Source organism: Ciconia boyciana, chromosome 3 (genome assembly GCF_034638445.1).
Source record: "Ciconia boyciana chromosome 3, ASM3463844v1, whole genome shotgun sequence".
Lineage (NCBI taxonomy): Eukaryota > Metazoa > Chordata > Aves > Ciconiiformes > Ciconiidae > Ciconia > Ciconia boyciana.
In genome coordinates this window covers 6,214,117-6,230,440 of record NC_132936.1, presented here as the reverse complement: position 1 = coordinate 6,230,440, position 16,324 = coordinate 6,214,117, and the positions used below count along the sequence as shown (strand labels likewise).

The 16,324-nt window shown below is 37.3% G+C and overlaps 1 protein-coding gene across 6 annotated transcripts in view; it reads left to right on the top strand.

The window, feature by feature from the left end:
- SUPT3H (SPT3 homolog, SAGA and STAGA complex component) overlaps nt 1-16,324 on the top strand; it is a 286,673-nt gene that overhangs the window by 182,271 nt on the left and 88,078 nt on the right. For 4 of the 6 annotated variants that reach the window (XM_072858342.1, XM_072858339.1, XM_072858341.1 and 1 more), the window contains exons 4-6: nt 9,808-9,894; nt 11,107-11,197; nt 12,892-13,028. In XM_072858342.1, the coding sequence (XP_072714443.1) occupies nt 9,808-9,894; nt 11,107-11,197; nt 12,892-13,028 (315 nt within the window). The remainder of the gene's footprint in view (nt 1-9,807; nt 9,895-11,106; nt 11,198-12,891; nt 13,029-16,324) is intronic. The other 2 variants (XM_072858338.1, XM_072858337.1) reach the window with 1 other exon arrangement.

Genomic DNA, 16,324 nt, shown 5'->3' with positions numbered 1-16,324 from the left:
TATCTTGGATTAGAAGATTCTTGGGAGAAAAGTACTATAGATTTAGGATTTTGAAGCCATTTTGAAATGAACTGGAGAGAGATTTCTTGATGAAAGATTACAGAACAGACTGAGACTTCCTCTAGTGTCATAATCTACACTCCACGCATATAGTGGGGTTGAAAAAGCATTAAAACTAAATGTTTTTCACTTCTTTTTTTTCTATTATTGTTTTCTTTTTCTATTGATAATTTGGGTACATCTTGCAAGATGATGCTTACCTGTCTGTCAAAATTCTGCAGGAACTATAATTTACCTTAAGCCCAGACACCCGTATGGCCTGTCTGCCATCCACAGCCATTTAAACTAGTAGTTATTTACATGTATTATGTGTCTCACTGCTTAATCTGAGCGATCCTGTAGCATTTAGTTATAGTCACCATGCAAACTGAGAAGCTCCCACTTGGTCGACATGTGCGTTTGAGCAGATGAGAATAAAAAATAAGAAGAAAAACCAATGATGTGAATCATTTCAGGTAAAATCTTTTAACTTACAAAGTCTTCCACCACTAGCGTAGTATTTCAAAGTACGAACATAATAGTGTATCTCTTCAGGGCTGTGAATAATTGTAGAGCTTTTGAGTGGAAAACGTTGCCATTTTGTATTGTTGATTGAACCTGATTCCTTTTTTTCTCCTTCTGTCTCCTAGTCTAAATTTTAAAAGCAATGTCTTGCTTATGTCCTTTGTGGGATTTAATTTTTTTAAAGTACGTTTTTGTCCTTCATTTTGAGGTGTTTGAAGAAAATTTTTTTCAGACTTTTGGATCAGTTCAGCCAGAGGATCAAGGTCCTGTCTTCTCTATATTCAGTGCACTGATGGTTGCCTGCTCTTCATAGTAATACTTGCTTTGCAGTTCCTTCGTTAGCCTGAGGCTTGCTTGAAAAGCACTTCATCTCTGTGCTTGGAATAGGTAAATATGTCTTATTTTCCCTGTGACAAACGGTGAAGCCTGATTCCAATTTGCTGTCATATGGAAAGGAAGAGTATTTATTTAGTGTCCTGGTGAAACTAATACAAGGCAATTATTATTTTCCTGTGTGAGCACTGTAAGGATGCATGATTTAAACAAATGTTACTCTCTACAGCAATGGGAGAAAGAAACCTGTTTATATTAGATGGTCTCTCAATCAACAAAGAACAGGGTTTTTTTCTGCTTGCAGCATTGGAAAGTGTGTAACAATAATCCTGAATGGTGGTTTCTTCTGGGACTTGAAACCAAAGGACAGGAAGCTGTGGTATAATGTAAACCTCTGCTGGTTTGCATGCCATAGTACTATTGGAGAAAGAAAAGAAATAGAAATAATTGATGGAGAAGAAATAAATCGGAGTTAATAGACTAAAGATTTGGAAATAACATTATCTTCAGTTCTTAAGAAGGGCAATTTCTAATTGTTTGTTTGTTTGTTTGTTTTACTAAAGGAAAGGTGAATGCATTTATTGCTGAAAAGATTGCACGTTCTTATTTTTTCAAAGTAATGTTTAGTACCAAAAAGGCATTCAGAGATGTAACTTAGATGGAAGTAATAGTTATAGTTGAGATTCTCAACTTGGAATAGCTATAGTGATACTGCTGTAAAAATGAAATGGCTCGTTGTGAAAGTTTGAATCAAAATGTAGTTAGTTTTATTATAATTTCCTCCAAAACACCAGCATTTATTTAGTTTAAATACAGGGAAAGTTTGCTGCCAGGGATTTACAGTGGGATGGCACCATTTACCTCAGCCTCTAGAATATCCAGACAATCCTAGAACATCGACAGTCAATAGAAGGCCTCTATGCTGATCTTCTTCAGAAATACAGAGATGTGTCTGCAGAGGTTGGAGTACTTTTGGCTGTGAGGATTTTTCAGTTTCATATTGGCTAATGAATCTTTCATATCTACAAAGTTCACACTTCACAAAGCTTTTTTCACGGTGTCTTGCTTGTTCTAGAGAACGCTACTCCCTCGTTTCCCCTTGGATGATATTTTTTGAGCTTACTTTTTCTCCCCTGTAATAATGATAACTAGAGTAGAAGTTTCCAAGTTTGTTTTCTTGCCTGCTGTTATCATCACCAGCAGTGGGAGAGAGCATCAGCAGTGGCCATTTCCAGCACTACACGAAATCTTGAATTAACAAAGTCTATGTAGTCACCGAATAATTTGGCCATATTAAAACTGTATTCAGTGAGGCTGAATACTTTCCTGCACTTAGAGACTTTATAGTTTTAATGTTGTTGGTATAATTTAATTTTGTTTGGTCAGTCTTGCCTGCTGTAAATGTCAGGTGTGCAATAGGGTTTCTTTTGTTTCATGGAGAGTGGAAGAATTACAGGTACAAAATATTGGCCCAAAATGTTGATTTGGGAATTAGAATTGAAAGAAGGAAAAATAGGAAAAAGTCATGCCTAAAGCTTAAGTTGAAGTGTAGTTATTGTTCATAAATGCATTAAATTCTTTTCCCTGTGTGATAGAAAATGCAACAACAAGCTCTAATTTAAGAAGTTTATCTTAAATTATTCATAAAGAAGAGATTTTAAAAAAAGGACTGATTTAAAGCTCATCTTTTGTAAAATAGCAGTCTTAATTTCACCATTTACTTGGAAATTTGTTTTCCTTATTTAATCTACCCAATATAATTTAAAAAATATCATACAGTGTCTAATAGCTGCAAATCTTCACTTTCAGTAGCAGTGCCGAGGCTTTGAAAATAAGTTACCATTTTTCTAATATTTGTACCCGTTTATATTTTAAACAAGAATGGTTCAGAGTGTCAGCAAATGTGAGGCTCAGCTATGGTTTATGCCTGCTAAAAATAGAAAATAGGGAGCACAAGGATTCAGCTTTCTCTAATCCCGGTTCATGGTGGGACTGCTGCTCTACTGCCTACTGAACTGCAGGAGTTGCTACACCATATCCAAGGAGCTGAACAAACGTGCAGAATCCGTTGTGAAAATTGGATTATTCCACACATGAGAAAAGGCTTTTCACCTATTTTTTCCCCTCCCTTCTCCTATGGAGCAACACTTATGTCTCTTAGACATTGGTAAAGAGTGGAGTAACAAGGCCCATAGGTCTTCATCAGCAACCTGGATGGGTGACGCAGGATATGCTCAACAACTTTGTTGGTAATACTAAACTGGGGGGTGGCTGACAAATGGTAGAGTTTCAATCCAGTGGGAACTTGATAAACTTGAGGATCAGATGGACATAAATCTGGTAAGTGTCCCCATCTGTGGCAGAATAACCCCATGTATGACTGTGGTTTGGGAATCTGCTGCTCTGAGATGCATTGTAGGGTACAGTCTGAAGTCGTCCTGGGTGGCCAAATACAGTCTAGCCTCTTCTGATGTTGTATTTATACTTTCCTTGAAAATAAATGGTATGTGCTTTAACTTAGAATTGTTTCGTAATGTTCAATTTTATGACATTGGTCAGTAGAAAGCCTTCCCCTTCCAGCTGCAGGGTTTTCCAGGAGGGTGAAACCATGGGTACACCACAGGTAAGCTCTAGGAGCACAGCACGTTTTCCTGTTAGCCCATTCTATCACACAGGCTGAGTCCATGTAGTTTTCTAAAGGCTGTGTACATGATTTCGATTTTTTTTTCTTTCTTCGGTATCTTTAGAAGGAACTTGTTCGTAACATGAAGAATATCAGCTCAAGCAAGCTGCAGGATGTTCTGCTCTTGCTATTTTCTCTCCCTATAAGTATGCACCTTCTTTTGTTGCATTTCTTCTATTTGGATTATACTGACTGTGTTGCTAAAAAACAAAAATCAAAACCAACAAAACCCTGCAACCTTTTCTATAATCAAAAGAAGTATATGGGTTGTTAGCAGAATGAAGAGAGATGATGATGTCCAAAATTATATTAAATGTTAAATTTTAACAAATGGGAATAATAACAAGATATCTTTTCATCATCATACTAATCTGTAGGGGTCTTTGATAGCAGTGGTATGGTTAAAAATGTGCAGGCTGAGACGTAGGGCTGTTTATTGTAGTTCGTAGGACTGGTTTTCACACAATTTTAGTCTGAAGGCAGCTGAGGAAGGGGCTGTTTTCTCCTGTGTTTGTTAGAACAGTCTGACTTCATAGAATCACAGAATCACAGAATGGTTTGGGTTGGAAGCGACCTTAAAGATCATCTAGTTTCAACTCCGTTGCCATGGGCAGGGATACCTTCCACTAGATCAGGTTGCTCAAAGCCCCATGCAACCTGGCCTTGAATGTATATCAACTACTTGTCACCTTTGATGTCAAAACCATCGTTGAGTATTGGACCTGTAGACATACTCTTTGTGCTTTCAGAGGGAAGGAGTCCTCATGTAACCTGCTTATTGCTGGAGATGCTTTTGGGATAATTCTTCTCCAGCTGCTAGTAACTGGCTGTAGATTCTCTGTATCCAGATCCAGCTCTTCAGGCTGGCTGAACTGTGGAAACCAAAAGCTGTTGCCACCTGCTAGAAGGCAAGATAAAGCAGTTGAACTTGCTTCAGAGACTAAAGAGTAAGGTTTTTTTGAAGAAACAAATGTAACAAATTATGTACTTGGAAACAAGTTCTCAGTATATGCCAGGGACTGTGGGTATGAACTGATGTTTTCTTATTCTCATGATCTGTATCGACTGAAATTCACTGTATGTCAAGCAAGAAAGTGCTCCTCTTACCACTCTCTACAACTACCTGAAAGGAAGTTGTAGCGAGGTGGGTGTCGGTCTCTTCTCCCAAGTAACAAGTGATAGGACGAGAGAAAATGGCCTCAAGTTGCGCCAGGGGAGGTTTAGACTGGATATTAGGAACGATTTCTTCACCGAAAGGGTTGTCAAGCATTGGCACAGGCTGCCCAGGGAAGTGGTTGAGTCCCCATCCCTGGAGGTATTTAAAAGACGTGTAGATGAGGTGCTTAGGGACGTGGTTTAGCAGTGGACTTGGCAGTGCTAGGTTTATGGTTGGACTCGATGATCTTAAAGGTCTTTCCCAACCGAAATGATTTTATGATTCTATGATTCTCTAAAGCCTCAAAATGTGATGCAGAGCTTTATCTTCTCAAGGTCACACATAATCACCTGGTGTTACATTAAATGGACTTCAGTAGAAAATACTTAGATTTGAAAATGGATACCTAATAAGAAGAAAACGGATTGTCTTTTAATCTACAGATGAAAGTTTTATGTTTTAGACAGCTCGTGACGATTTAGTCATGCTGTTTAACCCTTGGGTGGTGGTCCTAAATCATTACCTATTAGCGTGCTCTAATGGACTCCATAATGTAATTATCTTCCCAGGATGTGCTAACTGCATAAAGCATGGCCCTATACTGACTTGTGGAAACAAATTCTGTATTTTTCCTTTGTGTGTTAGAATTAGAAGCTCAGGTGTCAGCATTAGTAGCATGTGAGATATTATATGGAAAGATTTAAGTGAAAACCTGTATTTACCTTTTCTATTTAATTGCCTTCAAAAAAGTATTGGGATGCTCTGTTTAGAATACATTTACGGCACTGTATCTAAATACAGAATATTCTTTGGTATTTTTATGGTTGCATAATTTTGATCTAGAAAAGATGAAAAAATAGGACATTTTAATGCATATTTAATAACAAAGCAACCTTCCTGCCTCAGAAAAACATTCGGCCAGGTGAACTATGATTTAACTTTCCTCTATAATGAAAACAAAATCATAGCTCCTGAAGCATTATTCTTGGCTCCCAGCAGTTTCAAGGCATGCAAGCATTACCGTTTTGACTCCGTCCTGCAGTTTAACTGGAAGGATTATGTCACAACATAGTATGTTTGTTTTCCAGCTTTTTGTCTGTTTGTCCGTCAAGACGGTTTTGTAGCAGAAGTATCAGTGATTGTTGACTTTGGAGGTAGTGGAAGAAAAAATAATTATGAAAAAAAAAAAGCAGACATTACCATTGAAGTGACTGTGCTTCTGTCATAGGAGAATGAATACTCCTTTCAACAAATCTATAATTTGCAGAAGTTGCAAAAAGAAAATAGCCGTAAGGTGACTGTTAACATACTTTAGTTCATCCTGCCAAGAAAGTTAACTTCATAAAGTCATTAAACCAGTGATTACATTTTAAAATATTATTCCCCAGCCATTTCTTCTTAGACTTGAAAATACAGTTACTGTATATACTACCTTCTTTGTAATGTGAAAAATTGTAAAATACACTTATTTTTCATAAACTCCTAATTATTAACAGAGCTATTTGCGCTCTATAGTTAAAGTCATTTCAACACTTCCGTTATTTAAACTTCACTTTTAGGGGTTCATAATTTGGCTGTAATAAAAAATATATTCAGACTCCGAGGTCTCAAATATTGTTTGCTGGTATTTGGAAATTTAGCCTGTTTTTCTTTAAAAAGCTAAGTAATTTGAATCGTTTGCTTTTCTTCAAGATAATCCCAAACAAAATATTTTGTAATGTGGACTAAATAATTTTAATCATTAAAAAAATTAGGAAAAGACCGTGAGTATGTTGGAACTGCTGCTGCTGCCCCAAATTCTGTGACTGGCCCTGAATGTCACTGAGGCTCGGAGAAGGGAGATGGTGCGAAATTCTTGCCATATCTTCCCTGTTGCCATATAGTTGAGTTGCCATGTAGTTGCCACTTTCGTATATGAAAAGTTATTGCAGGATTTCTATCGCACCTATCATCTGCAGTCACGGGCAGTAGACCTGCTGCTCGCAAAGTAAAAACCCCCCGTGCTTCAACTGCAGCGAGAGGTAAAAGACCTCCTGACTTCAAGGTTGCATAGCTAAAATTGCTTTTCTGGAATGATAAATGCTCGGGTGCTCGGAGATGGATCGTTTCTTTGGTATGGCTTCCTGAAATGCCCCTCCATCATGTAACGCGGCCACGGTAATGACTCAACAAGGCCTTCAGCTCCGGAAATTAAGGAATCGGGGCTTATTGCATATTAATGGCAACTCTGGGACAGTCAAATAAGACAGTTTGTTATAATACTAATTATAGCAAAGCACTCATGTTGTGGTTTGAATGAGTCAATTATGTGTGTGTTAAAACTATAAATACATCTTCCCCCCAACCTCGGCTGTGTGGTACATAATTTTTTTTTAATTGCTTGGATACATATTTACCTGAGCATATCCTGGTTTCCCAGGTAAATATGTGTACCAATGCAGAACTCATTATGGTCTGTTTGGATAAATAATCCATATTTTATAACTGTACAGGAAGCAATTATTTTTGTATTTTGCTTTCTTTAAGCCAAAGAAATTAAATGCTGTGTGTTCATTCCTTAAAATAAAATAGATGCAAAAGTCGAGGCAATACGAGAATAAAGTTTTCATTGTTTTGGTAGAAACCGAGAATATTATTCCAGATTTTGATCTTGTGTTTAGCCCAGAATAACTCCGTTAAAGTAAACAGTGTTATTCAGGATTTACTTAGATGCAAATGGGACGTGACTTTGGCCTCCTCTCCTTACTCTCCCTTTCTTCATTGGGAGGTTCCTGTACGCAGCTTGCACACAATCTTTGCTTTAAATGATGTTGTCACATGTTTATCACTTGGAAAAGTAAGGTATTTCAGCTACACACAGAAAGTAACACATCTGAATTTTATGGTAAGAAAGTTAATGTCTTACAGAGTCAGAGAATGGTTTGGAAGGGGCCTTAAAGATTATGGTTACGGTCCTATGTGTGTTAGGGAACTAGAGCATACTTTCACGTCGGATATTTCTGCCATTGTTGTATATGGTATTTGGAAAAGCTGTGTTGTGTTATCACCGTGCTAAGGTCAGGTTTTGTAACACTTTTAAGCTTAGTGGGGCCAAAGTCAGCCTTGGCATAAATCCATTAACTGCAATAGATTTACACCAGAGATGAATATTGGCTTGTTCTTGGTAAATTTATTTTTATCCAGCTTTTTATATTTTATGTTAGAAATATAAGTAGCTTGCGTGCCCTCAAACTAATCAGAATAAGAAACAGTTTTGCTTATGCCAAAAAATAGAACTATCGTTTTTCACATTCTTACATTTTTCAAGTAAGATTATATTACTGTGACTTCTGAATTCCTGAAATCTCTCTGGTCTCTGTGACTGCAAGGGCCAAGAGAGGGTTTCAAGGGGAAAATCTGAAACTCTTCACGCAGTATGTTTTGTGTTGTGCATACGAGATACAGTTAACGTTTTGTATGCATGTGATTAGTGTGGAAAAAAATTAATGCAGTCCAGTATTATGATTTATGGACTGAATCTTTTGCCCACTGAACACTTGCCAAAATGAAAATCTTTTTCCCCCCCTCTCCTCCTTTGGATATTAGAAACAGCTACTGGTTTTGTTGATCTTTTTAACTTCTGAATAGGCCTATTTCAAGTCATAGCAGCATGGGAGCTCAGATTAAGAATATACTTATTCAGCCAGTGATACTGAGTGAAACCATTGCTAGTGTGAGTATGAAGGGTAGGATTTCTTTAAATTATTTTCAGGTGCATTAATGCATTTCTGAAAGAAGAATATAGATATTTGAAAATAAATTAAATCTCTGTGTATCGATCGTGTTACAGGTGTGTATGAGTTTTAATATCAAGAATTTTTTAAGGTGTCTCTTCTTTTGATAACTTCTGTACTGTGCTCACTGTCAGTCCATCCATCAGATGGTTAACGAGGATAAGAGCAAGGAAATTATGATTAAATCTTGCCTTTCGGGCAATGTTTTTGAATTTAGAGGGTAAGGTGTATTCCATGCTGTGAAGCATCCTTTCTATCCCACCTGCTCTACAATCTCACGCCAGAACCAAAGGCTAGCGAGGTGCAAGGAGCAAATCCCGTAGGCTTCTCTTGCGCGTTTGGGTTGGCCCTCCTTAGCCCAGTACTTGGATAAGCATCAGCTTGCGCAAGTTTGGTTTCTAATCTTGTACTGGTTTTGATATGATCTATTTGTGTATAAACTAGCCCAGTTTTCTGCACCTACTGAAGGTGCATCCAAGGCTGACGTGCTTAGTCCCTTACAAAGAGATTTTTGCTCTTCACAGCACAATTTGAGGAGTTTGGGGCCTTTAGAGGCACTGTCGCAGTGGAGGTGAGGACAGTTCTTTGCCTCACACTCCTTTGGCCAGCTCTTATCAATTTTTGTGGCATTCATTGCCGAAACCCATCTTTATCTCTTTCATATCTGAATGGCCTGGTCTGCTCAATACGGTTTTTCCAATTACTTTATTAAGAGAGTCGGTGTTTCCTATCAATTCATTTTCTTTCTCTCAAATAAAATAAGAGTACGCCTAAAAAAGTCTTCATGCGAGTCTGATTTGTACTAATGATAAGTCAAGCAGGGGTAGAGTTTCTTTCAAAAAATACTTAGGTAAGCTGTTTAAAATTAATATTTGTTATTCTAAAAAAATTTTGAGAAGGATCAGCCCCCCTTCCATAGTTGCAGATAAAGTGCTATGGCAAGAATTTGGCATTTTTACATTGCCTGAGAGAATTATATGTTCATTTTCTGGGCTAATGTAGTGCAAGGAAAGAAAAAAAGGGATGTAGCGCTTTTTAAAAGCAATCATTTTAAATATAAACAAAAAAGCTTTTGCTTGAGATTTGTCAAAAGTCTTTCAGTCTTTTGGTAAAATTGTTATCCACTTCTTGGCTAACAAGAGCTGAGTGAGTGACACCTTTGAGAGTCCCAGCTTGTGTTTTAGTGCATAGCTTGTATTTTGCTATGCACTACCATGCAAAATGTTATTTAAGACAAACCCTAGTGAATAAATTTTTTAACACAGAAACCTCCATCCTAATTTATTAATTTATTTTAGTTGCAGCAAGCAGCTGAAATTTCTCAGCTGAGAGGAGCTCGAGTCATCTCTGCTGAGGATCTCCTGTTCTTAATGCGCAAAGATAAGGTACAGTAATAAAACCAAATTTTCTTACTTAACGTAGTAAGCGGCTTATCGTGTTTTAAAGTGTTTGCTTAACCTATGTGAAAGGGGTCCATCATCATGAATAGCTTTATTTAAAAGTATGGCTTCTCTGCAATTGTATTGTATTGTGCACAGCACAATAATTGCATAACATTTTAATTAAGTCTCGTTTTTGCCAGTAACTTCAAATATGAATACATTTTTTCACTAGCTTTAGGGTGGGTACTGTACCTTAGAGCTCAAAACAATTTCTTAATTACGGTATAAATATTGATCCTTATCCTTTATATCCCTTTTATTAAAAAACAATCATTCTAATTTCCTTCTAGTTATGCAGGGTGTAGATGTGACCTTTGACAGTGCGACCATTACATTTTTGTCATCTAGGCTGTCAGTAAATCCTGTCTTGATTTTTCCTTTATAATATTTTTCCTGTACTTTATCTCACTAAAATCTCCAAATGTAGGGATAGTCTTGCTTTGTCTAGATAATAAGTAGAGCAGGTCAATAATTTAAAAAAAAACCCAATTTTCCATACAAAGATTAAATTCATTTTCTTTCTTCAAATTTCAAAGTTATGAAAAAATTATTATCAACTATTTTATCAACATTATTTATTCTTCCTTATCTCCTTTTCTTCCTTAGTTCCCCCCTTTCCTGCCCCCTTTTCTTTCCCCTTTGTTTTTCTTTCCTCGTTTGATAGGTGAAACCTAATGACCAAAACCATATCAAAATTAAAAAACATTAAAACGTGAAAACCAATTGCAATTTCTTTATCGGATATTATCCATAAGCCTATACTGAAAACAATGGTCAATATGGGTGTCAAAGTTCATGAAAATGTGCATTTGTAGGTTTGAATTTCCAAACTCAGCAAAGATTTTGGAGTGCCCTAAAGAAGCCTGATTTCTGAATTTCTGCTTTCTGAAAGTCAAACCCATTTCTGTCTCACAGTTGGCAAGCAAAGTACCAAGGAGCTCAAATAAATAAAATTTAATGTGGAATTGCTACTGAACCTGATGTACTTTCTATGTACAGATTTTCTGCAGAATCAAAAATTATGAACATTTAAAAAGTTATATTTACTGAGTAGTGTGTTACACATTTGTATGTTTGTGTGTTACAAAGTTAGTCTAAATAAAAAATAACTCTATATAATAGAAATCAATATAAATGTATTTTTTTTTCTCTTAGAAGAAGCTTAGAAGGCTACTTAAATACATGTTTTTTCGAGACTACAAATCTAAAATTGTCAAAGGAATAGAAGAAGATGACCTCCTTGAAGGTAGAAAAAAAATTAATTCATTTGGGGGATGCTTGCTATTTTATAGATGCACTGAACAGCTCAATGCAAAGTATTAATGTCTTGCTTAATAGTTAAAGACACAAAAGTATTGTCTTCAGAGTAATTTGGTTTAAAATCTCTGCTTTTCCATTTGAAATACTTCAAAAGTAAATATTTGCGTCTACCACCCACATGATAAGTAAGACTACTTAATGTCAGAACTCTGTTGAAGTAAGAAACTGGTCCTGATTAAAGACCTAATTGATTTCAGCATGTATAATTTAAATGTGGCAGCTACCACGTGCAATTGAATGGACATTTGTTAAATTATTATTATCAAAGGGTTTTGACATGTTTTACAAAAAAACCCCATAATCTGAAGTCATTGAATACTAATACATGACCTGGGCTTGTTTTCAGTGTGGTTTTAACATTTTATGTTTTGAATCTGTAATTTAAAGAATGGGAAACACTTTTGTTTCCCCATTCCAAGCAAGTCACAGATTTTATAACCAATGCATTTAAAGGAAAAGCTCTTTGAATTAAAAATAAATTAATTTATGCCATATAATTTGCTGGTATAAAGTTTTGTTGATTTATATTAATAGAAGAATTAGCATTTCCTTTGTAAAAAGTTAAGTTAAAACTTATCATAGCAAATCTAAAGCTTGCCATACTTTATAACATCTAGCAATGTCTGTACACAACTTTTTGTATTTAACTTATTTCCTTTCTCAGAGCCTTTTATTTTTTTTTTTCCCTTACAATGAATTCCTTGTGTTTGGTTCCTCTGAGCATCCACATTGATGTTAAGTAAACATTGTACTTCTTGCTTTGACTTAGTCAATCTGTGAATAAGTTTTAGTCAACTCCTTTGAGAATTAATTTGCCTGTGGCATTTTATTTTCACCACACGTGAAAGTATATTGCTTCGTGCAAACAATCTGGCAGTATAGCTTCCTACCTGACAGCTTTGTTTTTTTTCATACTTAAGTCTGTGTCACTATTTAAAACAAATAAACAATTTTTGTAAGCCATTTAGATGCTCATGCAATGCTTCCTAAACACAGTTCATCTGGGAATTAAAGATTGCGTTTTCTGGCAGGCTTTGGTAATTGAAGCCATTAATTTCATTTTGTGAAGCTAATGCCTTTATGGCTGCTGTTCTCTTTAGAACAACAGAGAGCACCTTGCCAGGGTTCTCTAGGTTTTACTGTAGAGCAATGGTCCATCACCTGTGGAGCTGCATCTTTGTGTTATGGTTTGCTTTAGGCTGTAGGTAATGAGGATGTTCTGCGTGCTTTCAGGAAAGAGCATTTCCTCTATATATTCGGTTGGACAAGTGAGGTTTTTGTACAACCAAAGAAGGGTGGTTTCTTCTACAGCTCTGTCTACTGTGGATCCTTCAGTGAGTAATAAGGATATATGAGCAGTAGACTAGGTTCCTCTAGATGATGAAAAAACACTAGGTTATACTAGAAAACACTAAAGGTGATTTTTACTACAGTGCTACTGCAGCACGGCAGTGACATCACTTTGGTCCGGTAGCACACCTTGTATGAGGAGGACATTGAGAACAGGCCTTTTCTGCACAGTGCATCTGATTCTAAAACATGTCCCTCCTGGGGACATTGGTTGATGTTTGGAGAAGCCAAATAACTTAAGTTTGTTGTTCTTTGCTTACCTTTGGGAAGACAAATTCAACAGTAATAACACCAACAAACGGCAGAAGCTTGCTCAAGACTTTCTCAACTCCATTGACCAGACTGGAGAGCTCTTAGCCATGTTTGAAGATGATGAGATTGATGACGTCAAGCAAGAACGAATGGAGGTAATTCTTTTCTTTTACTGATACTCAGCTCCAGCAGAGAAAACTGTGAAATATTTCATACATCATGCTGGTCTGATGCCTTTTTCATGCTGCATTATTATATCGTTACATGTTTTTTTCCTTTTGCCCAGATGGTCTGAAGGAATCCTATTTCCATATTTTTCCTATTCCCTCAAATGTTTCCTGATATCTAAGCAAGCATGCTGAGAAGGAAGATTATGAAAGGGTAGTTATGGATCTTTCTGTCTGCCATGTATTTGTATTTCCTTCCTGTAGAAAGTAGATTATATTTATAAACAGTTCACACACATTTTTCACAATCATATTTTTCTTTTAGAAAAACTTTTTCTAAAAAACCCTTCTTTTTTATTTTCTTTTTCTCTCATTAGAAAATTGTTTCAATAGCATTTGAGAACTCCTTTCATATAACACAGCTTACAGATAAAATTAAAATATTCTGTGCAAACATGCTCCAGTATATGCTCTTCTCTCCCTCCTGCTTTCAAGTCCTATTTTCTGATCTATGTACCTAAGAAAAATTATGTCTACATTACAGAATGGAGTATCATATCACTCTCAAAAAGCTAGGTGAAATCAAGAAGCAGTATAGCTGTGTTAGCATGGAAGTCCGTGGAACGATGGTTTTGATACCAGTTGGTGCTGATACCAGTTTTACTAGGTTTCACTGAGTTTTAGCTATACTGGCACAAGGTATTACATCATAGCAAGTACACCTTATAGTTCTTATCAGCCCTATGTCCTCTCTATCAGTAGAGCATCTCCTTGAATGTCGTTTGCTCTGAAGTATTTATAAGATCCAAAGACTGGGGCCAATTGTATGAGGTTCAACAAGGCCAAGTGCCAGGTCCTGCACTTGGGCCACAGCAACCCCATGCAACGCTACAGGCTTGGGGAAGAGTGGCTGGAAAGCTGCCACGCAGAAAAGGACCTGGGGGAGTTGGTTGACAGCCGCCTGAATATGAGCCAGCAGTGTGCCCAGGTGGCCAAGAAAGCCAATAGCATCCTGGCTTGTATCAAAAATAGTGTGGCCAGCAGGAGTAGGGAAGTGATTGTCCCCCTGTACTTGGCACTGGTGAGGCCGCACCTCGAATACTGTGTTCAGTTTTGGGCCCCTCAGTACAAGAGAGACATGGAGGGGCTGGAGCATGTCCAGAGAAGGGCAACGAAGCTGGTGAAGGGTCTGGAGCACAAGGCTGATGAGGAGCGGCTGAGGGAACTGGGGTTGTTTAGCCTGGAGAAGTGGAGGCTCAGGGGAGACCTTATCGCTCTCTACAACAACCTGAAAGGAGGGTGTAGCAAGGTGGCTGTCGGTCTCTTCTCCCAGGTAACAAGTGATAGGACGAGAGGAAATGGCCTCAAGTTGTGCCAGAGGAGGTTTAGACTGGATATTAGGAAATTTTACTTCACTGAAAGGGTTCTCAAGCATTGGAACAGGCTGCCCAGGGAAGTGGTTGAGTCGCCATCCCTGCAGGTATTTAAAAGACGTTTGGATGAGGTGCTTAGGGACATGGTGTAGTGGTGGTCTTGGTAGTGTTAGGTTTACGGTTGGACTCGATGATCTTAAAGGTCTTTTCCAACCTATACAATTCTGTGGTTCTGTGACTGTATCTGTACTAATTAATAAACTAGGCCAGGGCCGGTTCTCTGGCCCTGAAGGCAGGTGACATGGCCCAGCTTGGGTCCCTATGGGTAAATTTTCTGTGGGTGGAGAGGGCTACCCTGTCTTTTCAGTAGTCCTGTCCATAGTGAATATGGAGAACAGTCCATGGCCTCTCTTTGTGCCCAGTTCCTTCTCGTGTCTTGTGTGGGCAACTGGATGTCAAGGGCAAAACGGTGCCGGGAGCACGCTCACAATTCCACACTAGTGTTTGGGCCAATTTCCATCCTTTTTAGTCAGTAGTACAGTATATGTGGCTGTTGGAAACTTGCTATTTTTGGAGTGTTTTTTATACCCTTTCAGTGGTAGGAGCTGGTTACTTTGGTTTGATTTTCTTTTCTATGCTGAGGTGGCTGATGCATTCAGTAATATTTGTGTATTTAATATTTGAGTATTAGGGCCGCATTTCACTTTCAGGATTTTATGGAAAATTCTAAGAAATAACCCAGTTTTTTTATCCTGCCCTAGTTGTAAGTCTCATTTTTTCTCCTTAATGGAGCCCCTTTTCAGAACTGGGACTTTCCCAGTCCTGTTTCCCCTTCCTTCTCCCCATTACAATTACTCAAAATCTAATCAAGAATCCCTTCTCTCTAAGAATTTGGCTTGTAACAAATCCCATTTCTCCCCAGCTGAGAATCAGTGTTGTAGAACAGTTGTTCCCAACCACTGTTTATGTTTTGGAAACTGATGGTTTCTTTTCTTTTCTTTGCTTTCTTACTTATTTACTTATGCAAAATGTTATGTTTTGCATAAAGGCAGGCAAAGCCTTTGAGCTTGTACGCACAAAAATACATAACAGCACTCTTCTGAGTGAATGGGTTATGTGCTTGACTTTACATTCTCTTCTGTCATTCCAGTATAATATTTTTTTTGTCTAAAAACTACACAAGCTGCTAGAAGTATGAAGTTCCCTGTCCTAGACAAGGACAAATCTAACTTGATGTTTGTCTGTCAGGGAATGTGTTCCTGTAATCAAATATTTATCTTTCATCTGACTACATGTTTTGTTTTTTCTCACTAGACTATAATTCATGAACTGTAGTGTGTGTACATATATCTCTCTCTGTCTATATGTAAAGTAATTCTTCTCTCTAATGCTCTACTTTATTACATTTTGTGAACTCTTGGTCTGTTTCCATGTTAAAAAAAAGAAAAATCGAGATCTACTTATTTTACAAAAGATCCATGAACTGTGTACAGGTGTGAAGTCAGTACTGTGTATTTTCTTTCTTATTAGTTTTTAAAACTAATGACAAAACATGAAAGATTGCTTGAGTTGTGCTATTCAAAATGTTTCACCTATTTTTGGCTTTGTTTTGTTTGGGATTTTGTTGTCACTTTGAGGTGAGTGGAAAGGAATCAAAGATAGTAGGAAATGTGATCCATTCCTAAAGGCAGAGTTGTTAGCGGATGGGCTAATCTCGTGTATCACATTTTCTTTGTGCAGCAGATTGTTTAATCCATGCTAAGTTTTGGAGGAAATCCAATAGACACTTTAAAAATTCTAACAGCGTTCTTTAAGGAATTAGTATACTTAAATCATGAACTGTGATCTAAAGGCAGTGTTCCTTTTAGGTATCAATTACCTCAGAAATGTGTGGTTATCTTGGTTTGGACA